The sequence below is a fragment of the Rhineura floridana genome, chromosome 7 (assembly GCF_030035675.1).
Source record: "Rhineura floridana isolate rRhiFlo1 chromosome 7, rRhiFlo1.hap2, whole genome shotgun sequence".
NCBI lineage: Eukaryota > Metazoa > Chordata > Lepidosauria > Squamata > Rhineuridae > Rhineura > Rhineura floridana.
The window spans coordinates 6,044,380-6,071,478 of NC_084486.1; the positions used below are offsets into that span (position 1 = coordinate 6,044,380).

A 27,099-nucleotide genomic window follows, 5' to 3' on the forward strand; every position below is an offset into this window, starting at 1 on the left:
CATTTTCCTGTTTGTGCGTATTTAGCTTAGGTTAGATAAGTTTTCTTATTTTATGTCTGTGTGGAACTTTCTCACTGTATTTTTGTATAGCTGTTGACTATGGCTAACTCTGTTTAAGAGTGTTTAGCTTAAAGGAATTGTATGCTACTCTTTTTATATACACTTATATTTTAGCTAATAAACTTATCTTATATTAATGTGTTATTTGGGAGCCGTGGCTCTGAAGCCAGTACCTTGATCACTAAGCTACTGACTACTGAATTGGACTGGGCTGAGGCTCCAGAGCAGTGAGTGTACAGTTTGACCCTTGCTCTTGGGGATCTCTGCAAGTCCATTGGCACTCTGAGGTCCCCTTGACTCAGTGGGAAACCAAGTTAAGGGGTAGTAGCAGTCTACCTACCTTACAAGGTTGGTGTTTGGTGTAACGTAACCCTGGTAAGGGAGGCATGGGATCAGTTATCCTGGGGTTAGAGGGTTGGACCCTGGGTCCTTGACAGGTATGTCTTTGGTGAAGTAGGCTTTATTTTGTTTCATTGTAATTTGCTTATTTATTGCGATTTGCTAGTTGGTTGTGCTTGCATGTTTTTTCTTGTCTGTGTTGACTGTCCTAACCTGGCAACCTATCTCTGGTCTCACCATGAAATGGACTAGAGGGACAGCTTCAAGGCCACACCTACTTTTAAAAACTTTGTTGGTGCAATTCCTTTCTTCAGAATTAAGGTGGAGATCATAACCCATGTGATAGGCTGTTGTCCACGAGAAATATTTTTCAGGTAAGGACCAACATCCCCTTCTGAAATGTAACCTCAGTGAGTTTTGCACAGTTGTAGCCTACAACACTTGGTCTCTGTAGCTCATACAGTAACTAATTATTATTAATCTTTCTTTTCAACTAGAGTGATCTTTTTGCTGAATTGCCAAAAGGGGAAGCTGCAATAAAAAAAGAAGCACGAGTTCCAATAAATGATGGTGAGATTTTTAGAAAATGGAACAAACTGAAGATTTCTTATATATAATGTAGATATCTTAATCAGAAATGCTGGGATTGTGTATACTGTCGATTCTGTGATGTGAACATTAGAATTCAGAGAACCTTGGCTTTAGTTTTCATCCAACACCTAGTGTTTGTAGTTGTGAAGAAAAGGTTTCAAATTTGACGGTAGCATCTGCTAATGGGTTAAAGCAAGAGCCAGTTTTGACATTCAAGTAGTAGAGTATCTCCTCAATTGTATATCTTCAGGCCACAGAAAACACCCTGAGAAAAAAGGCATGTTAGAGAGGAAGCTAGGCAAAAATCCTTGATAGAGTATCTTTTTACAGTCAAGGAGTCACCCCCCCCCAAAAAAAACGAATCTGAAGTGGCAACTGCAGAAAAAGCTGCTGAATGTATAAACTAGTCCTGAGAATGGCTTTGGATTTTGCAAATGCAGCAAACTGTACAGTCACAGCAGCAGTTGGCTGACATTGCTTGTTAGTAACATCTGAAGTAGGAGTTGTGAAAATATGCAGTATATACGATATAGCTACATGTTAGGAACATAGGAAGCTTCCTTATTACTAGGTAAGACTAACCTAATGTTGCCTACTCTGACTTATAGCAGATGTCCAGGGTTTCAGGCAAAGGTCTTTCACCTGTGAGCTGATCTTTTAAACTGGAGATACCAAGTTGTTGTTATGTGCCTTCAAGTCAATTTTGACATATGGCGATCCCGTGAATCAGCTACCTCCAATAGCATCTGTCATGAACCACCCTGTTCAGATCTTGTAAGTTCAGGTCTGTGGCTTCCTTTATGGAATCAATCCATCTCTTGTTTGGTCTCCCTCTTTTTCTACTCCCTTCTGTTTTCCCCAGCATTATTGTCTTTTCTAGGGAATCATGACTTCTCATTGTGTGTCCTGATACCTTTTTTCATCATTTTAGCTTCTAGTGATAGTTCTGATTTAATTTGTTCTAACACCCAATTATTTGTCTTTTTCGCAGTCCATGGTATGCACAAAGTTCTCCTCCAACACCACATTTTAAATGAGTTGATTTTTCTCTTATCCCTTTTTTTCCACTGTCCAACTTTCACATCCATACATAGAGATCAGGAATACCATGGTCTGAATAATCCTGACTTTAGTGTTGAGTGATACATCTTTGCATTTGAGGACCTTTTCTAGTTCTCTCATAGCTGCCCTCCCCAATCCTAGCCTTCTTCTGATTTCTTGACTGTGGCAAGGTATTGATAATGCTTGACAAGTTCAATGTCCTCGTTGTGAACTTTAATGTGACATAAATCTTCTGTTGTCATTACTTTAGTCTTCTTGATGTTGAGCTGTAGTCCTGCTTTTGTGCTTTCGTCTTTAACTTTCATCAGCATTTGTTTCAAATCATTACTGGTTTTGCTAGTAGTATGGTATCGTCTGCATATCTTAAATTATTGATATTTTCCCCTCCAGTTTACACATCTTTTTCATCTTGGTCCAATCCCGCTTTCCGTATGATTTGCTCTGCATATAGATTAAACAAATAGGGTGATGAAATACACCCCTGTCTCACACCCTTTCCGATTGGGAACCAATTGGTTTCTCCATCATCTGTCCTTACAGTAGCCTCTTGTCCAGAGTATAGGTTGCGCATCACGACAATCAGATGCTGTGGCACCCTCATTTCTTTTCATAGGATCATAGAATAGTAGAGTTGGAAGGGGCCTGTAAGGCCATCAAGTCCAACCCCCTGCTCAATGCAGGAATCCAAATTAAAGCATTCCCGACAGATGGCTGTCCAGCTGCCTCTTGAATGCCTCCAGTGTCGGAGAGCCCACTACCTCTCTAAGTAATTGGTTCCATTGTCGTATGGCTCTAACAGTTAGGAAGTTTTTTCCTGATGCTCAGTTGAAATCTGGCTTCCTGCAACTTGAGCCCGTTATTGTGTCCTGCACTCTGGGACAGTCAATCCTGGCCCTCCTCTGTGTGACAACCTTTCATGTACTTGAAGAGGGCTCTCATATCTCCCCTCCAGGCTAAACATTCCCAGTTCTTTCAGTCTCTCATGGGGCTTTGTTTCCAGTCCCCTGAGCATCCTTGTTGCTCTCCTCTGAACCTGTTTCAGTTTGTCTGCATCCTTCTTGAAGTGTGGAGACCAAAACTGGATGCAGGACTCAAGATGAGGCCTAACCAGTGCTGAATAGAGGGGAACTAATACTTCATGTGATTTGGAAACTATACTTCTGTTAATGCAGCCTAATATAGCATTTGCCTTTTCTGCAGCCACATCGCACTGTTGGCTCATATTCAGCTTGTGATCAGTGACAATTCCAAGATCCTTCTCACATGTTGTATTGCTGAGCGAAGTATCCCCCATCTTATAACTGTGCATTTGGTTTCTTTTTCCTACGTGTTTGCATTTATCCCTGTTGAATTTCATTCTGTTGTTTTCAGCCCAATGCTCCAGCCTATCAAGGTCCCTTTGAATTTTGTTTCTGTCTTCCACGGTATTAGCTGTGCCCCCCAATTTTGTATCATCTGCAAATTTGATAAGCATGCTCTGTACCTCCTCATCCAAGTCATTAATAAAAATGTTGAAGAGCGCTGGGCCCAGGACAGAGCCCTGTGATACCCCACTTGTTACTTCTACCCAGTTTGAAGAGGAACCATTGATAAGCACTCTTTGAGTACAATTCTGGAGCCAACTGTGCCTATAGAGGAATGGGGAAAATGGGATCTATAGCAACTAGAACTTAGATTTGTACAGTCTGCATAGCAAATCTATGGCTGAGAGCTGTTGAGAGAAGAAATATTAAGGTGTCTGTTGAGGGGGAAGTAAAATAGAGAACAGGGTGAGAGAAAAATTGCCTGTTCAAACCCCGAATAGCATATAATGAGTCTTGGAGTGAGACTTTGAAAATGGGAACCTTTATATGAAATAGTTATCTGTTAATATAGGATTTTATCTTTACTTCATATTGGAGGCCAGCATACTGCAAGCAAAGTCGTATGTGGGCTGCTATGGTCAGCTGTGAGAGTTGTGTTTCTCTTTCGCACACTTTTATTAGCAGACCAGAATGTGGATCTGGGTTTGCTGACTGCAAACTTCATGTGCAAATAGTTAAAAAAAAGCATTGGGTGACACTAACAGGGATATCAGTAATCAAGATATATGAGAAAAGCTTGCAGACCTTGGAAGATTACTTTGAAAAAGTAATAAATTACAATTACTGTTACATGGCCCAAAAAGGAATAAATTACCATTGCAATTATAATTGTTCTGAAAGGAATTAATTACTTTACCGTTACTCAAAAGTAATCACTACAATTGCAGTTAAGTTACTTTTTAAAAAAACTAGAGTGCCTGCAAGGTGCTGGCCCTGGTTGCTGCACACCTAAGTAGCCTCAAACAACATTAAAAATAAACACACACAAACAGAGGGTAGTAGATTTTTTTTAATCCATAAGAACAGAATGGCATAACATAATCTCACATCCACACCCCACCCCAGCAATGGTGATACCCAAACACACATATACTTTTTCACTTGAAATCAAATTTTACACTTGAAATGCTGCTTTTACAATTTATTTCTGTTATGTCTCATCTTTGCTCAAAGAGCACATCAGACAAGGAATGTCTTTTTACAGTCTACGTTGCCACCAGTACTGAACAGGTGGTCTACTGCGGTGATTGAAGGCATGCCTGTGTTGTATGACAGAAAACACTGCAGCACCCCTTTCAGCTAAAACACATTTTGATCAGTATGGCAATCCCCTATATCAAAGAAAAATGCAAACTTTAGCACTTTGCTAGTTGCCTTTGTAATTTTTTTTGTCAACAGTATAAGTTAGAGGTAAATTAATTCTGTACTGTACTTATCCATTTAACTCACTGAGGCTTAATTTGGAGTACACATATACAGTATAGGACTGGACTTCACCAGAATACATTTCAGCATTTCAGGAGCTGTACTTTATTAATGCTGTACAAACTACAACTACCGACTGCTGCTTATGTACATATATTGTCTCCTAAGCTACCTCACAGTGTTGTTGCAAAGATAAATGGGAGGGAGGGAATAGCAATGGTCATGGCATTCACAAATCAAAAGTAAATCTGGGGAAGGGGGCACACACAAGTAATAAGATGTCTGACAGACAGAATGTTGACAGGTGAAGCTTTTCCCATAATTTTATTTCCATAGTAGAAAAGGCTTACCCCATTTAATTTCTTTCTGCCTCACGGCTGTTAGATACACAAAAGCCCTGATCTCCTGCAGTGCCAACCCTAAACCATGTAAAGAACTTAAGTTAAAAAAAACAACCAGAATTTGAGCAATTTTTGGTTTAAAAAGAACATCTGTAACTGAAATATGACATTCTCAGGCACAAAAGTGATGAGATTAGACATAAAAACACACATAAAGCCTTGACAAACAGCAAGAAAAATACTCTGAGCATGAGTATTGTCACATTTTAAATTTTTACTCATTATTGTTTTTGCTTATTTACTGCCTTGGGCCAGTCCCCAACTCTCAGCCTAACCTACTTCACACGGCTGTTGTGAAGATTCAGAAGGCAGAATTAGATTGCTGCAATCCAATACATGTCTGCTCAGAAGTATGTTCCATTGGGTTCAGTGGGACTTACTCCCAAATAAGTGTGTACTCCAATACACACTTATCTGGGTGTAAGACCGATTATAAACCCAATGGAACTTACTTCTCAGTAGACATATATTGGATTGTAAGTTAGTCCTTGTATTATAGGCATCAAATTTTACTTGCCTTATCCAGAGTGATGCATCTTTGTGTATAAATTAAAGTGTCATATCCCCCCCCCCAATTAGTACAGCTTCAAGGCTTCAACCAGTCCTTATCTGCCTTAATTAGTGCAATCCTATACCCAGCTTACCTGGTAGTAAGCTCCATTAAACATAAAGAGACTTACTTCTGAGTAGACATCAATATATTATACTGTAACTTAACTATACCATCATTTTTTACAAGTGCCTGTATGGAACTCTCTGCATTTGCCATGGGGAAGGGGATTTTTTAATTTGCACAAAAGAATTTCCAGGGAATACCTCCCTCAGAAGACAATGATGCATCCTGGTTGTTAGGAGGAAAGGAAGGGCAGGAAAGAAAACTGGAAGCAGCAGCTCTGCTTGCTGCTGCAACTTCTTCCTGCTCCTCACTCCTCCCGAAGCTGTGACTGTGAGGAGGCTTTTGGCTTGGCTCCTTGCTCTCTCAGCAGTCCTGCTACTTCTGGTAGCTAGTGAGCGGTGGCAGCTAGCTAGCAGTCTTTTGTCTCTCTGCTGGTAAGAGTGGGGGGAGGAGGGGAGGGAGGCAGAGGCCATGGTTCAGAGCATTGCACTCCAAACCATGTGCAAATCTCCCCACACTCTTTCTCAGCCAGCAAGCATAGTCTCTCTCACTCCACCACCTCCCAGAGCCTTGCCACAAAGCAAACATTTTCCCCTGGGGTGCAAAAAAGTTAAAACACTGCCAATGCAGCAAAGTAGCCAATGAGGGCTACTCCCTCGCACCAAATGCAAATACTGTATTAAAACACAGACACACACACACAAACACCATTGTCTCTCACCTCTACAGTTCTTCATGTCCATTCTGCTGCTGCCTCCTTGCCCTCCAACTGCTTTCTCCCTCCACTTCATTCTTATCTACCAATGTCCATTTTTTAAACAATTGTTTTCTCCACTCCACCCCACCGTCTCGCTCTCCACCTTCTCCCCCATCACCTCCTAAACACCCACAGAGCACAAGAGAAGCGCAGAAGCACATGATTTTCATCCACGAACCAGAGGAGCAGAACACACACCCTGCTCCCCCCCCCGTAACACCCAAAAGTAACACTGGAACCATTACAATTACAGCTCAAAAGTAATAAAATTACTCCTTGTTTTATTACAATCAAAATGTAAAGAAATTACCCACTCATTCCTAAAAATGTAATAAATTACAAGTAATTCGTTTTTCCTAATGAATTGCTTCTAAGCTCTGTAAGTTTGATCCAAATATAATCTAATCCACCCTGATTATTAGAACAATCTGAATGGTGGGGTATTTAAAAAGTCCCTCAAAGTTTGGGACATAAAAGGAGTTTAACACTTTGCCTTCACTGAATACATGGGGGCAAAGGATCGTGCTCACTGGCATGCCCTTAGTACCAGATTGTCAGTGTTCATGTGAAGGGGACATACACGTGTACAGATGTATGGTGTAAATTCCCTTCAGTTTAACAGTGAACATGTGATGGTGTTGGAAGATGTGGCTTGTAGGTCTGATTGCACTTCATTCTTCAGGTTATTGAAGGAAAGGGCTGCTGGAACACCTCATATGCCTCATGTTGGAAAGTCACACATTAGATGTAATACTGTTCTATGTGAGGTCATCCTTTCCATACTTGAAGCAGCTTCTGAATGTAGGAGTGAGACTTTAGTGTGAGCCAATAAGGTAAAAACAGGATAAACTAGATGTGAGATTTCTCCTTGTATGTGGTTGAATGGACTTACCCCCCCGCCCCCATTATCTTACTGCTAGAAAAAGCTCCTTTTAGTGTTCCATTTTATAATTGATCAGAACTAACTATGAAGTGAATGTTTTGCAATTTTGGTTGACTGATTTATATGCTTTTTAGAGCCATCATCAAAAGCTAAAAGAAAAGTTCCTGCTGGTGCAGTTTCTCTCTTTCCAGGTATGAGTAATCTAGACTTGACTTAAAATAGTGTTTTTTTAAACTTTCTACCTTCAGGTCAATTGTCTGTTGCAAACACCTGCTGTGCACTGCAGAGGATTTCAGGGTAAGCTGTAGGACCTTGTTGTCCAACACAGTCACCACTCCCGAGAAACGGCTATTGACCTGTGCAAACTGGTTCTTTACTTCTACCACCTATTTTTTTTTACATAAATGTTTAAATAATATTCATTTACCAGTTCAAAAAAGTGTCAACTTTCCGCCCTTCACGCTCACAGATCCGTCCTTGGATCCTATACAATTTTCCAATTTTGAAAAATACACATTTCATGCAAGATCCATTCCACCTTGACATATACAACTGTCTCAAGAGCTTGTGAGACTTCCTTCTTTGGAGAGGCACTTTTTCGAGATGTATATGACTTTACTTCAAAGCACTTAGTATTTGAAAGATTATTCAATTGTTATGTAATATTTTAACTAATATTTTAACTCAAAATGAGTTCGCAGTCCTAAACAGAGTTATTCCAAAACTGTTTTCAAGTTTTGGTTCAACATAGCTGCTCAACTTTTTCTGTGATAATGATAAAATCAAAATATAGATAGCAGATATTGGATGAAAATTTGGAGGCAGAGTTGAGCTGTAGTCTCATTGATTTTATGCCTGATTTCCCTGCACTACTTAATGAAAAAATATGTCAGATTTCTCACTAATTATATCAAAAAATAATTCAAAACATTATTGTATATTTTTCTGCCCTCAAAAACACAGTTAAAAAAACATTTTTTGTCGTGGTGAAAATGTTAATACATTCATCACAGTTTTGGCAAGTATGAAAAAACTGTTGGTCACCTCTGCTCTAGGACATCTGTAGATTATTTAATCCAGTCTGCTCCCCTAAAGAATAAAAAAAAAGATTGATGTCATCTAAACCAGTTGTGCTCAGACTTGCTACCTGCAGGGAATATTGTTTTTCTGCAGTGGAGGATGCTCCTCCCACTTGCTTCAGAAGGCAGTGCTAGGCTAAATAGTCTTTAACACACTCTGTGGGCGGCAGCAACACTATTGTCCTGCCTGCTGTATGAAGATGGCTTCTCATATAGCTCTACTCTTCTGGCTTTCTGCTTTTCAAAAATAAAAGGGAAAAAAGCTGTCCCTTCTTCCTCTCTTACCTTTGTCTTTCTTACCTTTCTGTATTAACTTTCTGGGGCTTGAAGAAGATTATTGAGAGTACTGGGGACATGATGCCATACTCTCCAGAGAGCCCCCCTGCTCTCTGTGGATGGGACAAAAGGAAAGAACGAAGAGGAGATGTTCAAGTGCGGCTGGAGTCTAGACCCATCAGCATTGAGCATCTTAGGGAATCAGCCTGGCTTTACTGTTGGCTCCTCCCCTCCCTCAATTCTGGGATGTGTTGGTCTGACACTGAGAACAGACAACACTTGTAGAACAGCCCAGGGTTGGGAAACCAGCCTGTGAAGATCAGGTTGCCAAACCAGGGAACAAGAGGGTTTCCAAGGCAGACTCTCTGGTGGTAAGTATTCCCTTGGAGGAGGGCTGCATAGCTGCATCATGCTTGCTGCCACCCTGTGTGAGAAATGGCTAGTCCTTTACTTGAAATTCTGCTATTGGGTTTGGCAGACTTTAGGGCAGGAGGTTGCAGGTGGCACCTCTCACCCAATGGGACTTGCCACATGTGCTGAGGACAGGGAATCAGGCCAGGCCAGTCATGGTGGTTGACTAGTGTTCAAGGATGAGGCAAGATTTCTCTTCTCCTTCTCTCTCCCTCCCCCCCCCCGGTTCATGGTGTCTCACCATTTTAGCAGACCAGATCAAGCTAGGCTGGAGCCTGAGAACAGCAGGGGTTTCCCTTGGATGCGGAAAGGGATTCAGAGCATCCTGGGCTACTGCTGACCACACAGAAATATCTGCAGTGTTTAATGCCCCTGCCCTGTTGTCCAACAACCCAGATTGATGCCCTTGGTGCAGCAAGCGGGTGAGCCAGCCTCCAGTAAACCTGCTAATTTCAGGAGCCCAGTTCCGAGGATTGGGCCTCAGTCTCCCCACTCCCTTCGGAGACTGAGGAGGTGGCATTAGAGAAGTGTGTTTATGCTGGTAAGGTTAGTGTCCACTATCATGGCTGCACACACAGATTTCACTAAGCAAATCAATGACTATATATGGTGCACCTTTGCTAGGTGGAGGAGACCTAAAAGTGTCCAGGTTTTAATTGTGGGAGTGAAAGAAGTCTTGCAGACTTGTTCTCTTCTCTGGAGCTCTTGCAGACTTCAGACTGGAGGTAGGTTGCTGCCTCCCACAGATGATGTGTTGAAGACTATTTAGCATATCTTTGAGTTCTGAACAAAATGGGAGAAGCAATCCTTACAAGGATGTCATCCTTCCACCACAGAAAATGAGCTTATCACAGGTAAGAACCAATGCTCATTGCTGAATAACCCTTTTATTGTAGAACATAATTCGAAGTGTCCTAGTGTGCAGCCAGTGTTCATGGAGCACTGGCCAACCCTGTGAATCTCATTGTTGCCTTGGATGAACTCAAAATGCACCCACACAATGCCTCCTTTGTGTCTGTGTTGTACATACTATTCTCCTGTACATTTTGTTCAACTATAAGAATTGCTGGCCTGTTAATTAAAATAGTCAGAGTGACAATGGTAGTGGAGGGCAGCTTGTTTGTCCAGGGATTTTTTTTCTTTTACATTTTTGTCCTGCCTTTCAAGAAAGGAACTCGGGACAGGGCAGATTACAATAACACCATTTTAACTATGGTTTGATCCTGGTTTGTTCAATAATCTTCTAGGTGAACAAAGTTAGTGTGGCTTGTTTTGCTGTCTTGCTTTGTCTGTTAGCTGGGTAAGCATCTGTGGTTCAGAATTCAGCCATGAGAACGGGTTTGGACATAACGAGAAATAGCGGTTAATGCATGCAGAGATTCATAAACATGATAACCATGATTTCATACTCTGGTTTGTTGATCAGAAGCACTCCGTTGTTGGCTGGGATAGGTTTGGATGTACAAACAAACCACAGTTAAGCTGAACAGACCATGACTTAAATGTTGTGGGTGAACCAGGGCATCTCCCCTAATACTCAAACAACAACTCTGAGAAGTGTATCTTGGGCTGAGAGTTTGTTACTGGCCCATGGATCTGGTACATAGAATTGTAGAGTTGGAAAGGGCCTATAAGGCCATCAAGTCCAACCCCCTGCTCAATGCAGGAATCCAAATCAAAGCGTTCCTGACAGATGGCTGTCCAGCTGTCTCTTGAATGCCTCCAGTGTCGGAGAGCCCACTACCTCTCTAGGTAATTGGTTCCATTGTCATATGGCTCTAACAGTTAGGAAGTTTTTCCTGATGTTCAATCAAAATCTGGCTTCCTGCAACTTGAGCCCATTATTCCATGTCCTGCACTCTGGGACGATCGAGAAGAGATCCCGGCCCTCCTCTATGTGACAACCTTTCATGTACTGGAAGAGTACTCTCATATCTCCCCTCAGTCTTCTCCAGGCTAAACATGCCCAGTTCTTTCAGTCTCTCCTCATAGGGCTTTGTTTCCAGTCCCCTGATCATCCTTGTTGCGTTCCTCTGAACCTGTTCCAGTTTGTCTGCATCCTTCTTGAAGTGTGGAGACCAGAACTGGATGCAGGACTCAAGATGAGGCCTAACCAGTGATGAACAGAGGGGAACTAATCACGCGATTTGGAAATTATGCTTCTGTTAATGCAGCCTAATATAGCATTTGCCTTTTTTCTGGTCACCACACTGTTGGCTCATATTCAGCTTGTGATCAATGACAATTCCAAGATCGTTCTCACATGTTATATTGCTGAGCCAAGTATCCCCCATCTTATAACTGTGCATTTGGTTTCTTTTTCCTAAGTGTAGAAATTTGCATTTATCCCTGTTGAATTTCATTCTGTTGTTTTCAGCCCAATGCTCCAGCCTATCAAGGTCCCTTTGAATTTTGTTTCTGTCTTCCATGGTATTAGCTGTGCCCCCCCAATTTTGTATCATCTGCAAATTTGATAAGCATGCTCTGTACCTCCTCATCCAAGTCATTAATAAAAATGTTGAAGAGCATTGGGCCCAGGACTGAGGCCTGTGGTACCCCACTCATTACTTCCGCCCAGTTTGAAAAGGAATAATTGATAAGCACTCTTTGAGTACAGTTCTGGAGCCAACTGTGGGTGCACCTGATAGTTGTTCCATCCAGCCCACATTTAGCTAGCTTGCTAATCAGAATATCATGGGGCACTTTGTCAAAAGTTTCCTGAAGTCGAGATATATTATGTCCACAGCATTCCCACCGTCTACAAGGGAGGTTACCCAATCAAAAAACAAGATGAGATTAGTTTGGCAGGATTTGTTCTTCATAAATCCATGTAGGCTCCTAGTAATCACTGCATTGTTTTAGAGGTGCTTACAGACTGACTATTTTATAATCTGCTCCAGAGTTTTTCCAGGGATTGATGTTAGGCTGACTGGTGTGTAGTTCCCTGGTTCCTCCTTTTTGCCCTTTTTGAAGATAGGAACAACATTAGCAGTAGTAGTAGTAGAACTTTATTGCAGAATTAGCCATAGGCCATGTGCAAGATACAAACAAGAATAAAATACAAGGTATAAACATAGATATAAAATTTACAAATCATGGCATGACAATGCATATAGAGCTTGGCTGAGCAATTGTCTTTTCGGCAAAGGACTCTCTCAATTTGAGAGCTGCAACTGCAAAATTAGCTGACGCTATGGTCACAAAGTTGGAATCATCAGATAAAAGCGCAACTATCATTTCTCTGTCAGAACAAGGTCTTAAGAGATTTAAAATGGGAGAAAGAAATTTCTGTCTAGGGTCGTCGAAGAGTGGACAGTAAAGTAAATAATGAACGATCCCTTCAATGTCCTTGCAGCCATATATACATTGGCGCTGGATTACTGGAATACCCCGAAACCGTCCCTCAAGATAGGCCATAGGCATGGTTTGAAAGCAGAGAGCCGTAAAGGCTCTTCTAATGAAGGGTCTATCTATGGCATTTAAATAATTTGACATGTAGTGGTTGAGTTTGATGGCAGGATACCATCTGGAAAGGAGGCCATCTCAATAGATGCTCGATCCTGAGCTGCATCATGGTTAAAAATCCAGTTGCGAAGGGCGGTGTTACTGAGCTCCACTATCTTAGCGGGGGAGAGGTCGTATTTAGAAAAAATAGACAGCCATTCTGTGGGAGCTCCGACAGACTGTGTTTGTTCTTGCCAGCACTGCTTGGCCAAAGAGGCGCCGTCCATGTCATTAAAACGAAGCCAATATCTTAGCAACGCTAGATCTATGCGTGCTGTTAATGAAGGCAGACCCACTTCTGCTCTGAGATGGGCTGCCGGGGTCCCCTGTGGGAGGCCCAGCAATTGTCTCAGAAAAATGTTCTGAATAGATTCAAGTTTAGTTCTGGCCATATTTCCCCAAAGTTCAACACCATATAGAATTTTGGGGAGTATTTTTGCTTTATATATTTTAATCAGCGGGGGAATAAGCTGGCCCCCCAGTGTGAAAAAGAACTTTTTAGCTGAACCTAGAGCCAACTAGAGCCGCTGCTTTGATTTGTGAAGTCCAGGATAATCTATTGGATAAGTGTACACCCAGATATTTAAAGGTAGGAACTTGTTCAAGAGTGACCCCGTTTAAAGGCCATCTATTTTTAACTTTCATAAATTTCCCACAAATCATAACTTTTGATTTGGACTGGTTGATAGTTAGATTTTGGGCATCACAGTACTCTTTCAATTTGTGAATCATGCGTCTGAGCCCAATTTTTGTTTGGGAGCAGAGTACCACATCGTCAGCATACAGGAGAACATTGACTTTTTTATTACCAATAGATGGGGGGGGAAAGGCAGGTGAAGTAAGTGTATCTACAAGATCATTTATGAAAAAAGTAAAAAGAAAAGGAGCCAGTAGACAGCCTTGTTTAGGACTGGAATTTTTGATGACAAGGAGCCCGTGCTATTTTGGCGAACCTGGGCTACGTTGGAATGGTGGAGAGCCCTAATCAGCCAGTACAATCTTTTATCTATATTTGAATTGGCCAGTTTTTGCCATAGGAGCCCCCTGTCCACTGAGTCAAAGGCCGCGCTAAAGTCAACGAAGGCTAGATATAAAGAAGGGAAAGCTTTAGATTGTGTTTTCTTCATAAGGTGGTATAGTGTGAAAACCTGATCGATTGTGCTTTTATTTGGTCTAAAGCCTGCCTGTTCTTCAGATATTATATGGTTGGACTGGTCCCAATCTTTAAGCTTGTTTAGGAGCAGTCGGCTATACAGCTTCGATGAAATGTCAAGGAAGGATATAGGGCGGTAGTTTGAAGGTATGGTGGGATCTCCTTTTTTAAAAATAGGAACCACAATGCTAGTTCGCCAGCCTTGTGGAATTCTGCCTGTGGTGTTTATGTAAGTGAATAGGGCAGCGAGTAAAGGAGCCCACCAAGATGAATCTTGAATTAAGAAATCTGGAGGTATCATATCCTCCCCGGGGGCTTTCCCTGCTTTCAGGGAGGATATGAGCTCACTGACTTCCTCAGAAGTGATTGGTGGCCAAGACGGAAGGCCGGCCATCTCTTTTGTTATCTCCACGGGGCATGAGGGGAATGGACTACCAAAGATTGAACTGAAATGAGCAATCCAGGTCTCTTGGGTAATTGGAGAAAAATATGTGTGAGGCGTTGGGTCAAAATTTCCCTGCAAAAGTCTCCAGAATTCCGGCTCGTTTTTCTCACGGGCCGCTTTTGCTAGGGCCAACCAATTTGCCTGGTAAAAAGCTTGTTTTTTATTTTTGAGTAGTGTTTTATATGCCCTTCTCTGTGTTAGTAATTGATGAAAAATTACAGGATTATTGTTGGCGCGGAATAATTTGATTAACTTGATGAGGTGTTTCTTGAAAGACCTGCATTCTTTGTCGAACCAGGTTCTGGGGTGTAAGGAGGCTGGAAGTATCGTTAGGGCTATTATCTGTGGTCTGAGTTCAGTTATGATATCTTCATATATGTTAATGTTATTCTGGGGATCTGATATTGCTGTCTGACGTAGCAAGGGGAGGAGACTTATTTGGAGTATGCTGTGGGCCCTTATCCCTATGTCTTGTGACCATTTACGGCGTTTAAAGCCCACCAAAAGATCAGGACGGGAAGGCTTTATAGGAAGCGAGGTACAGTTTTTTGGGACCATAAGAGATAATTTTAGGGGCAGGTGATCGCTTTCTGGTCTCGGTAGCACTTCCAGTTGCTTAACCCTATTTATCAATGTGTGAGAACCCAAGAAATAGTCCACTAAGCTGGCCCCCATCTTCGCAAGGTATGTGAAATTGCCTTTGGAGAGATCTAATAGGGAACCATTAAGGCAAATCAGCTGAAATTTTTGTAATAGCTGGCAAAGGGCTACTCCATATTTGTTGACTATATGGTCCTTTGCTGACCTATATAGGAGAGGAAAACCCTCCGGTGAATCATTAAGATTTACGAATCCCTTGGGAAAACTTGAACCCAGCCTAGCGTTAAAATTTCCGCCAAGGAGAAGCTCATAGGTTGGGTACCTGAGTTGGAGTGTTTCCAGGAAGGATTCCAGCGACCTCCAGGGAGAGACTGGCAGAGAAGAGTTAGGGGGGATATAGGTACTAATGCAAATTATAGGTGGAGCACCAGGAAGCCTCAAACCCAAGGCAAGGGAGCAAGCCGGGTCCTCTATTTTAAGCTCACTCACTTGATCAGTGAGGTGCTTGGCAACCAATATTGCCAGGCCGCCACTCCCTCGTCCTTTGGGTGCAGATTTAGTGGCAAGTTTTTGCCAAGAATTGTGGAATAGCCTCCCTGAAGAGATACGCCTGGCGCCTACGCTGCTTTCTTTTAGGCGCCAGGTTAAGACCTGGTTATGCTCCCAGGCATTTTAATGTTTTAATGTTTATATTCTATGTTGTATTTTGTTGATTGTGTTAATTATTTGTTATCTGATTTTATTGTAATATTCCTGTATTTTATCCTGTTTTGTACACCGCCCAGAGAGCTATTAGCTATGGGCGGTTTATAAATGAAACGAAATAAATAAATAAAATAAATAAATATAGCCCCTGAGCCCAAAAGGCTCATCAGATATGAGCCACGTTTCCTGAATAAAGATAATGTCATAGGTTTGTAGGAACTGTATGAAGGCCGGATCTGCCATCTTGTTCTTCCAGCCAGCGATGTTCCACGATAGAATTGTCAAAGGGGTATCCAAGGCCGGAAAACTCTGTAAATTGTGGATTTCGGGGATAGGGACAGAATCTTTTAGGTTAGTTAGAATCTTTTGCTGTTGTCAAGGGAATGGGGTGATAATGTTCACTAGGGGGGTTAGGACACTCACATTTGATGTTACTTTGACTGTGGGTGCTGGGTTCCACAAAGACTCTGTTTTGGTCTTTTGGATTTTATCCGGGGAGCCCAATTCCTCCGGATGTAAAAATCGTCGTTCAAGCCAGGTTAAGTTTGGCGCAGGAAATGGATCACCCAGAGGCGTTTTATTGAGTTGGGATTGTGGAGGACCTGACTTTCCGGCATGAATTGAAACAGAATTATTGTTGTTTAATGCTAAGGATTGCAAAGGAGAATCAGTTTCAAGCTTGGTGAGTGAGGAGTTGATAGAGTCTTCCAAAACAGAGCAAAGGCAGTTGGAGTAGTCAACGCCATATGCATCAGAATGTTCCTTTGTTAGACTTTGGATAAGGTATGATAATCTGTTAACGATATTTGTCTGTTCAGTTTTAGGCAATCGACCATATGATTCTATGAGGGAAAGTTCTTCAGGAAGACAAGTCACGTTGTTTGTAATCCTATCCTCAGATGTAGTTATTGCTTCCAAATTTTGGTTGAGGACACGCGAGGTGGGAGAAGATGACAGTTTCTGATGACTCTTTTTGCTGGAGGATGTTTGTAAACGGTTCTCTTTGTGAGCCGACTGTAGCAGTGTAAAGTTAAATTTGAAAAGCGGGTTTGGTGGCGCCTTGTTGACGAAGTAACGATGCAGCAGGATGCCATGGGTTCCTAGGTTATCCCTCAGTTTGTAAATCCGATCTGCCAGTTGAGATGAGTGAAAAGTTAGAATTACACGTCTTTCATAATCATATGAAAACAGGTAGGTCACATGCTTGATGTAGTTCTTTTGTAGATCCGGAAGGAAAGGAAACAGGCAAGTGTCCAAGATCTGTCTTATTGCAGAATTTAGCCAAAAGTCAGGTGTCTTGAATAAGAATGTAGCTGCTAACTTGTTTCTCATTAGTTTCAATTCCCATTTCGGTAAGTTGTGTGCAGTAATATGAAGAGAGGAGTCGTAATGTGGTTTGATAGGATTTTGAGCGAGGATGGCATTGTCAGTCAATTCCATAGCGGGATCAATTGTGAGCTCCTCTCTGTCCGAAGGGGGACCCAAGTTGCTTGTAGACGGGAGATTGGCACCAACCATTTTTTTTTTCCGTTTCGATGGAGCGTTCAGTAATTTAAATAAGGGTTTGAAATTCATTTTCCTTGACGGGGCCGGCTTAGGGTTTTTAATGTTCTTCGATTTTTTAGGTTTGTTTACCCTTTTTTGTAGGTTGCCTGTTTTCTTAGATCCACTTTCGGACGGGCCTGAAACCTGGGATAGCCGAGACCGAGGATTGTGGGTACCCTCAGATTTATCTGGGCTGTTAGATCTCTCTGAGCAGAGGTGCGCCAAAGTCTTGGTCAAGGTGGTTAATAAACTATTCGTTTCCGAAATGAACACCTTGATAAGTGCCAGTTCTTCTGTTATTGCCCTAGCCCAGCCCTTGGACGGTGGGTTGAGACCTATGGCATTTGGATAGCTTGGGGATGTTAATGCCGGACTGGCTCCTGGAGTTATGATCTTAGATTCTTTGGACTGATCAACTGAATCTAGAGTGATTATTTCTGAGGGGTAGTCTGTAAACTTCGAGGTGGAGGAATAATTTAGTCCAACGTCTTGGAGCTCTTCCGCAATGTTTCTGGCGTGGATGTTTTCATTGAATGTATAGGTTTGTAAGTGATGGTCTAAAGACCAGTCGTGGGAGCTTACCAGCTGCGGTTTTGCCTGAAGTGCTATTGGTACTGATAACGTTGGTTGGAGAGCATCCAGCTTTGGCTAAAAAAATTGTGTAATCTTTGCTTGAGATGTTGCTAATGAGGGATCCTCTTCACCGGGGGATATGCCCAAGTCTAGGCAGTTCTTCCGTGTTAGAACCATTGTAATGACATTAGTCTTTAAAACAGGATTTAAAATAAAGGCAGTCACCAATTTTGAGTGCCAAGAGCTTGCAAAGTTGCGGCCCGGGCTAGAATTGTTATGTTTGAAGAATCAGCCCTGCATACACTCTGTCTTGCATTAGCAACTGAAACCAAAGGTGAAAAGATTCTCTTTATAAAGTTCCAATTTTATTTCTATTGTTATTTCTGTTTCTATTAGTATTTTTATCCTGTGTTGTTGGCAGCTATTCAGTTTTTTTTTTTTTTTGGTACGGATGTTAGAACAGAGACAGCTGTTGTTTTTCTTGTCGACACGACTGAACGTCTTTAAAAAGATAAATCGACCTCGGAATGTGCTGCAATCACTGGGCTACAAGGACGATGTCAGTTTCAGTTTGTTAGCCAAAGACAGAGTCGCTTTGGGAGCTTTTTAGATTAAAACAAAGGGAGCCGAAGTAAAAAGTGACTTACCGGAAAGCGGAACCGGAAGTTGATCAACAACATTAGCTCTCATCCAGTCATCCGGCACTTCACCAGTCCTCCATGATTTCGCAAAGATAATAGACAGCGGTTCTGAGAGTTCATCAGCCAGTTCCTTCAATACTCTAGGATGCACTTTATCGGGCCCTGCTGATGTCAGATCCCTAGCCCCTACACCAATCTGGTTTTCATTACTGAACTTCTCACTGCAGACACTATGGCAAGTTTTCAATAAAAACATTTTGAAAAAAACTTTATACCAGTAGTCTTTGGTAATCTTCAGTGGATCCTCTTTGCCTTGAACTTTTTTTGTTGACTTAGCAAATCCAAATGATTTTGTAATAGGTGTCTGTCATTTATCAAGAAAATAAGTGATGATGATATAAGCACTACTTGATAACATGTGGTGTAATATTTATTCATAAAGCACTTTGAATAATTTAGTTGATTGCTAATGGATTAAGTCTTTAATTCTGACATTTCATAATAGCCCTATCTATTCTGTTGTCTCTTTGTCCATGCCAGCCACTGCCAGCAATTAGGATATTTATTAGTATAATCTATCCAGTGTCTTGCATGATCTTGTCACCTTTTATGTCTAACATTGACACTTTTTTTAGAACCCTGTGCCTTTGACAGTGGCTCGAATGCAGAAATCTAGCAGGTGATGCTTTTGTTGGTGTGGTAATAAAGTGATGGGGAAGGTGTCACTTGTAATACGTTTGAATGACAAGCTACTATTAAAAGGGTCTTGACATGTATTGGATAGTAAGCCTGGGTTGGTGACTGTACACAATTGACTGAACAGTCCTATCTTTCTGACAAGTAATAATAAATAAATGTTGTCTCTGTCATGTATGTATGAAGGACACAAGAAAGACTAGTAAAACATAAGGTTAGGAGGTGACTTTTGACAGTTGACTTTGTTTTAGCTAACTATCATTTTTCCTGAAAAAAAAACATTTTGTTTTTAAACAGACAAATCTGCAGCTGATCTCTTTGAAGCTGAGGGAGGCCTGTTCAAGGAAAAGCCTGACATTACCAATGTTATAATCAATGCAGCTAAAGAAAATAAAGAACTGACTGCAGGAGACAAGGTAATCAAACAGAAATAATAGCCTTTTGATTTTTTAAATCACAAACTATAAAGTGGGGGTGGTTAACTTGCAGCTCTTGGCTTAATTTCATTTGGCCCTTGACAAGGGGGTCAGGTCAGACTTCTGACAAGCAATTTTCCCTAGCAACCTGGGGAGACAAAAGTGGTGATTCCACTTTTGGCTTTGGCTGCATCCACTGCTGGCTTCTTCCCTGTCCACTGCTGGCATGCAGCTCCTGACAGATTCTCCACCTTTGCTCTAGAGAATTATGAGCAATTGCTCTAGAGAAGGTGTTTTGTCTTGGATTCCCAAGACAGCCTGATTGTGAGATACTTTAATCACAAATTATTCAGTAAATGTGTTGCAGTGGGTTAGAAAGAGTGACTGCTTTTTGGGGCTAGGCTAAAGAGATGCTGAACAATGTAATGCACGCTGGTATCACTTTAGTGATAAGGAGCTTAAGAAATATTTTAAATAAATGCATAGGGAACATGGCTGGTAGATACTGAGATGCACTGCTAGCAGCAGAGAAGATGGGATTTTACCTCCATCACTCTATTCTGACTGCAGAGCTTGTGAAGTAGCCTTCATGTATTCACTTAAGAGTCTTCAGCCACTTGCTCTCTAGTCCTAGTTCAGCCTTACCTGTGCTGAAATTCAAGGAGAGGCCTTTTTAGAAAGCAGTAATATGGTATGTCCATGGCCTAGATGAGGGATGGGAAACTTTTGGCCCTCCAGATGTTTTTGGACTCCCAACTCCCATAAGCCTTTGTGAGCATGACCGCTTGTCAGAGATAATGGCAGTTGTAGTCCAGCCACATTTGGAGAGCCACAGGTTCCCCATCTCTAGCCTAGTCCAGCCTTTCCCAACAGTTGGGTGTACTACAGTTCCCATAATTCCTGACCATTGGCCATGCTGGTTTGGGGCTGATGGGAGTTGTGGTTCAGCAACATCTGGGGACTCAAAGGTTGGGAAACGCTGGCCTAGACCATTCTCTTATTCTGGATGCCCACAGAATTGTTCCTCAACCATCTCCAGCAGTTCTGAAAACCATCAGTTCATTGGTCTAATTAGCCTTCCACTCCTATGGAAGCTCTAAGGTGGGTCGCGGAAGTTCCGTTCTCCACCTTCCTATCATAATCAGTCAAAGGCTGTATGCCAGTGGATGGGTCCAGAGCAAATAATGGATGAGTGTTGAGCTGACCCACTCTTACCACACACTTCCTCTCACGGATGCCATCTGTCCATGCAGACACACAGGAGCATGCACCCTATTAGTCTATTCACCTCACACTTCACTCACGTTCACACACATCCCTATTCACATATACATACATGCACCATACACACATTTTTATTTTCCTCCTCTTACCCTCTTTTCTCTTTTTCACTCCCCTTCCTTCCCTAGCCACCTCTCTCATGCAGGGCAATTAGGCTTAGAAGCAGCATCTTTCATTGACACCAAGCCTAATTTCCTTCTGAGAGCAGAGCATCAGCTGAGGACGTTTAACGCTTCTCTTCCAGCTGTTATCCTTCAGTAATTGCCCCTCCTGTATGTAGGTGATGGGATGGAATTGCAAGCCACATTCAGAGACACTGTGGGCTGCATCAGACCTGCATGCCAGAGGTTCCTCCTATTCTTAAGACACAACAGTTCATGTTTATAAAAGTTAACAATTTGACAGAGTCAGAGGGACATACCTCACTTCAGATCATCTGTTTCCAAGCCAGGTTACTTATATTGTGCCAATAACGCACCAAGAGTCCTATATTTGTCATAGTGGCCAAGAATGCTGATAAGGCTGCATCTGCAGGGGTATGAGAAGGCCATCCAGGACTGTTAGGATAGGGTCTCAAGCTGGGATAGGGGACCTCAGGCATATGGGCCAAATGCAACCCTCTATGCTTCTCTGTCTGGCTCTCAGGGCTCTCCCCAGGCTACACTCCTTCACAAGCTACACCCCATGCCAGTCCTGCTTTGCTGCCTTCTTGGGTGTTTTTGCCTCACTGGAACATGTCCTTGAACTCTAATAATTTTCCACAGGTAGCCTGCCATCACTTGGGGCTTTACTGCCATCTAGCGTCCGAAGGCAAGAATGCACTCGAGTTAAAATCTGGGCCTCAGGCGCCTCTCACTCCAGTTTCCATTCTTGCCTTCATCCGAGGCATTTGGATTTCTGGACAGAGCGTAGCTAAGTTCCTATTTCCTATTTCTTGTTGCATTTGGCCTTTTACCTTGTTTCCCCCCCTCCCCCTTGGTGTTTGGAGTGTGTGGGATTTTTTCTGTCTTCTGTTTTCTCCCGTTTTTTATTTTTCGGAACTTTTTTCTTTCTTGTATTTTTTCGTGTATTTTTTCATGTATTTTCTCTGGTGTTTTCCCCCCCTTTTTCTTTGGTGACAGGGGTTATTCGGGGGTGCGTGGCTACGGCTCCCCCCCCCCTCTGTTTGGTCTCGGCGCAGGATAGCTTGTGGCTGCGGCTCCCTCGCAGGCCTTCCGCCCATCGCCGCAATCTGAGGGCAGCGTTTTGCCCTTCAAGCCAGGAGCCTGTGGCTGCGGCTCCACCCTCCGTTTTGGCTCTTTCTCCGGCCTTAATTCTCGGAGGCGGTGGCGATTCTTGTCCCCCCCCGCCGCCTTTTTTCCTCCTCCGATGTTTTCCCTCGTGGAGGCCTTTTTTCGGCCCTAAACAGCAGCTGCTCCTCCTGGCTGCCCCTTAAACCCTGCAGGGGCTCTTTTTAGGCTGCCCAATCTCCTGGCCGCCATTTTTTATTTTAGTTTCGTTTTTGATGTTTCAGCCAATTCAGTGTTTTACTAGTTTTGATGCCTGTGAGAGCTGCTTAGTCTGAGCAAGCTGTGTTTAAGTGATACCACATCTTCCCCATTGTGTGTGTGTATCCACTTATATGCACCACATTTTGATGCAAGCCTTTTTTCTGGTGGCGCTCTAGTTTCTTCAGTGCATATTGGCGGTACCGCACCTTTCCCATTGTGTGTGTGTATCTAGCCCTGGCCACGCTGTGCTTTAAAAACAGCATTTTTCCTGGCAGTGTACTGTAGCGGTCTCGCACCTTCCCCATTGTGTGCGTGTATCTAGCTGGTGGCCAATATTGCATCTCGACTCCCCTTTTTGGAGTCCTGATTGCTTAGTGTGGTATCAGTACTTTCTTTGTGGGCGTGTACCCACTTATTTTTTGGATGCCATAGTGAACTTAGTCAATTTTCTCTTGGCAACTTCCCCCCAGTGTGCATCCTGTTCCTTACCATCTTACAGCACAGAACTGTCACTGCACCTTCCCCATTGTGTGCGTGATCCAGACCCTGACATGGCACATCAGAATCCGGAGGTGGCACAAACTTCAGGGGCAAGTCGTCAGGGCATTGCCCCACCTCAACACAAACCATCTAAACATAAGCACACTAAAGCCTCAGCCAAAACTAAACACCTGTCTGCCCACGGGGTGCCCAAGAGGGCACGATATGTCTCAGCCCCGATCCTGGAGAAGCCTGCGCAAGAAGCAGTACCTGCCCTCTTTCAATCTCCTTCTGGGTCATCAGAGGATGAATTTGAAGGCTTCCCCAGCCAAACTCCCTGCCACTCTGATATCTCCCTTACTCCTCTGACTCCATCAGTGCAGCCTCACCTCCCTACACAGGAGCATTCTGTACCTGTGGCTCCTCCTTCGGGGCTACAGTTGACTCCAGAATTCCTGCTACAGCTGCGAGAGGTGCTCGGGTGCTTCTCTCAACCTCAGCCTCAAGCACAGCTATCCCCTCAGCCTGGAGTTTCGCGGCCATCCAGTTCTGCACGACAACCTGGCTGTCATGATGATGCCCCTCTGCCCTCGCCTAACCCGTTCGATGTTTCCAGAGGCAGATTTGGCGGGGAGCCTTCACGGATGGACAACTGCTTAAACTTCTTGCAGGCCAACCCTAACAAATGGAGTGGGGAATCTGATCCGGATGAGGACTACTCTTATCGCCTCTTTGACCCGGCTGATTTCACCCCTCTTTCCTGCAGAGTAATGGACACCCTTGGCATTCAACCCGCACAAACGCAACCGACTGCCCCTCCTGTAAAGGGTGCCAGAGTTCTCAAGTTCCCCAGATCAGTGGATCATTTTATCCCTGTGCCAGATCCCATTAACAAGCTGGCCAGGGAAGAATGGGCCCATTCTCTGCGCCCACGTCGCTTCTCTCCATTGGCCAACAAGCTGTATACCCTGGCCCTGGAATTTATGTCGTTCCTGAATGTCTCTGGGGTGGACCAACCAATCTCCAATCTGGTTTCTCGGTCTCTCCTCCCGAAAGAAGGAGACTCACAGTTCAAAGATCCCTCTGAGACTTTGTTCTATGGAAGAACCAAGAGGCATCTGCTCATTCCATCCAGGCCTCCGCTGCCGTCTCCATCTTCTCACGGGCCTCCATGATGTGGCTCGATGACCTTTTGGATGACCCTAATCCGGATCCAGCCATGTTACGAAAGAGCCTACTCAAATTACACAAGGCAGCTGCATTTGTGGCTGACGCCATGCTGGACGCGACCCACCAAGGAGCACGGGCCCTTGCTGCTGAAATTGTAGCTTGTCGAACCCTATGGCTCCGACATTGGGACGCTGACACTACTGCCAGAACTAACTTGTCTATGGTTCCATACTCGGGCTCTATGCTCTTTGGTGAGGATGCTCTTAAAGCTGTCTTGGTTGACCCCAAGGACAATTATAAGCCTACGTTAGCCACAGCCAGAAGAGACGACCGCAGACCATTTCAGCGGTTTACTCCTTACCACTCCTTCCAACCCTTTCGGCGGGCGCGACCTGGCGGGCGAGGATGGGACACCAGGTCTACAGATTTCCGCTCCTCCAGGGCACCCTGGCCCAGACAACGCTTCCAGCTCAGAGCCCAATACCAAGGCAGGCAAGCCCTTCGGCCTCTTATAGCTGAGGAGCCCGTCAGCGCGGGCAGTTCTGACGCCATACCCATCGGAGGCAGACTCTCCTTCTACTCAAGCTCCTGGCTCACTCTGACACACATCTGTTGGGTCAGGGTCATCTTCACCCAGGGGTACAACATAGAATTTTGGCGGAGCCCCCCGGACAGATTTTGCCTCTCCCCCATCTCCAAGTCATGCAGGACGGTTGTGCAGGATGCTCTACATCATCTGCTAGACATGGCCGCTATAGAGCCACTACCACCATCCAAAAGGCTGCAAGGCATCTACTCCGTCCTCTTCGTGGTTCCCAAGCAAGACTCTTCATGGAGGGCGGTCTTAGACCTCAAGTTTTTCAACTGCTTTGTCAAGTACTGCCGCTTCAAGATGGAGTCATTGGCGTCAATCATGGAAGCACTGCAACAAGGGGATTTCCTCGCATCCATCGACTTGAAGGACGCTTATTTACACATACCAATTTACCCGGATCACAGATGATTCCTGAGATTCGCACTGGGCCAGCACCACTTCCAATACCGTGCCATGCCATTCGGCCTCTTCTCGGCTCCTCGAGTCTTTATCAAAGTGATGGCCACCATGGTGGCATTTCTTCATCTACAAGGGGTTCATATTTACCCCTATCTGGACGACCTGCTCCTTCGAACGTGCTCCCAGGACTTAGCAACAGACAACTCCAGTTCACCCCAGAGGCCCTAAACTCCCACGGCTGGCTGGTCAACATTGAAAAGAGTCATCTGCAGCCAACCCAGCGCCTTCAGCACCTGGGAGCCATACTGGACACATCTCTAGCCATGCTTTTTCTGTCCCCAGACCGTATTGCCTCCATCACAGCCATGGCAACCTTATTGATACATCGCTCAAGGGCAGATGTCATGTTCCTGGTGCAGATTCTCGGGTCAATGATTTCCACAATTCACATCGTCCCATGGGCTCGACATCACACGAGACCTCTACAATGGGCCCTCCTAGCCTTTCAGGCAGACATTGCCAAGTCCAACCATCGCGTGATTCCGCTGGACCCATCGCTGAGGGACTCATTCTGCTGGTGGGCAACGAAGGCACACCTCAGCAAGGGTACGCCTTTTTGGGAGCCAGTCAGAGACATAATCACCACAGATGCCAGTCTGTCGGGCTGGGGAGCCCACTGCAACTCCAATTTTGTCCAGGGCGTGTAGTCCACAGCGGACCTAAGTCACAACATAAACTGGCTGGAGCTCAGGGCTGTTCATCTGGCCCTTCGGCACTTCCAGCCACTGTTTTCTCTGCAGCACGTGCTCATCCGTACGGACAATGTTAGCGTGAAATCTCATCTCAACAGACAGAGGGGTACCAGGTCCAGGGTTCTTCAGGCAGAGGCGACCCAAATCTTCGACTGGGCCGAGAACTATCTATTGTCCTTATGGGTGGAACATCTCAGCGGGGTTCTGAACGTGACCGTCAATTGGCTCAGCAGGCAGCATGTCAGCCCGGGAGAATGGAAGCTTCATCCGGCAGTGTTCCACCTTCTCCAGCTTCGGTTTGGCACCCTCTCAGTGGACCTCTTCGCCTCGAGCCACAACTGCCAGCTGCCTCGCTACTTCTCGAGGTACCTAGAGCCGACGGCGGAAGCAGTGGATGCACTGATAGCACCATGGTCTGGCGGGCTACTGTATGCCTTTTCCCCGATATCCCTCCTGGGCAGGACATTGACGAAACTCCGGCACGAAGCAGCTTGGATTCTCTTGATAGCACCGTACTGGCCTCGCCGACCTTGGTTCTCGGACCTTCTCTCAATGTCAGTTGTGGATCCCTGGACCCTTCCTGTCAGGCCGAATCTTCTCGCTCAGGGACCAATTTGGCACCCAGACCTGACCTGGCTGAGTCTGACGGCCTGGTTTTTGAACAGACGCAGCTGAATACTCCCGGACTCTCTCAGGGGGTGATCGACACTATCCTAGCATTGAGACGACCGTTAACAACTCGCATTTATCAGAGTACTTGGCGTACTTTTTCCAACTGGTGCACCTCCAAGGGTTTTCCAGCATCTCAAGCCACTGTACAGCATGTTCTACAGTTCCTATACAGAGGTCTGACATTGGGACTGCGACCGAACACTCTGCGTCACCATGCCTCCACCATCTCCTCAATCCTGTCCGTTTCTTCGTCAGCCGCCCCCTTAGGCGCTCACCCGCTCATCAAACACTTCTTAAGAGGGGCCGCCCACCTTTCTCCAGCTGTGCGCCACTACTTTCCTTCCTGGAGTCTCTCCAAAATCCTCCAAGCCTTACAGCGCCCTCCGTTTGAACCTCTTGCTTCAGTACCTCTCAGACTGTTGTCCTTCAAAGTCCTTTTCCTCATTGCTATTACTTCTGCGAGGCGAATCTCAGAGCTACAAGCCTTGTCATCGGCCCGTCACCTCTGCATCTTTCATAAGGATTCAGTGGTTCTGAGGCCGGACCCATCCTTCTGTCCCAAGGTCAACTCAGTATTCCACTGTAGCCAGGACATTGTGCTTCCGTCATTCTGCCCAAAGCCGGTCCATCCCCTTGAAAAGGCCTGGCATTCGCTGGATGTTAGGAGAGCCCTCAAAATTTACCTGTCTCGCACCCATGACATCAGGCAGACAGAATC

The 27,099-nt window shown here is 44.3% G+C and overlaps 1 protein-coding gene across 4 annotated transcripts in view; it reads left to right on the forward strand.

Annotated features, from left to right (window-relative positions):
- LOC133388690 (WASH complex subunit 2A-like) overlaps nt 1–27,099 on the forward strand; it is a 258,757-nt gene that overhangs the window by 73,786 nt on the left and 157,872 nt on the right. For all 4 annotated transcript variants that reach the window (XM_061634772.1, XM_061634771.1, XM_061634773.1 and 1 more), the window contains 3 exons: nt 897–969; nt 7,633–7,689; nt 19,424–19,542. In XM_061634772.1, the coding sequence (XP_061490756.1) occupies nt 897–969; nt 7,633–7,689; nt 19,424–19,542 (249 nt within the window). The remainder of the gene's footprint in view (nt 1–896; nt 970–7,632; nt 7,690–19,423; nt 19,543–27,099) is intronic.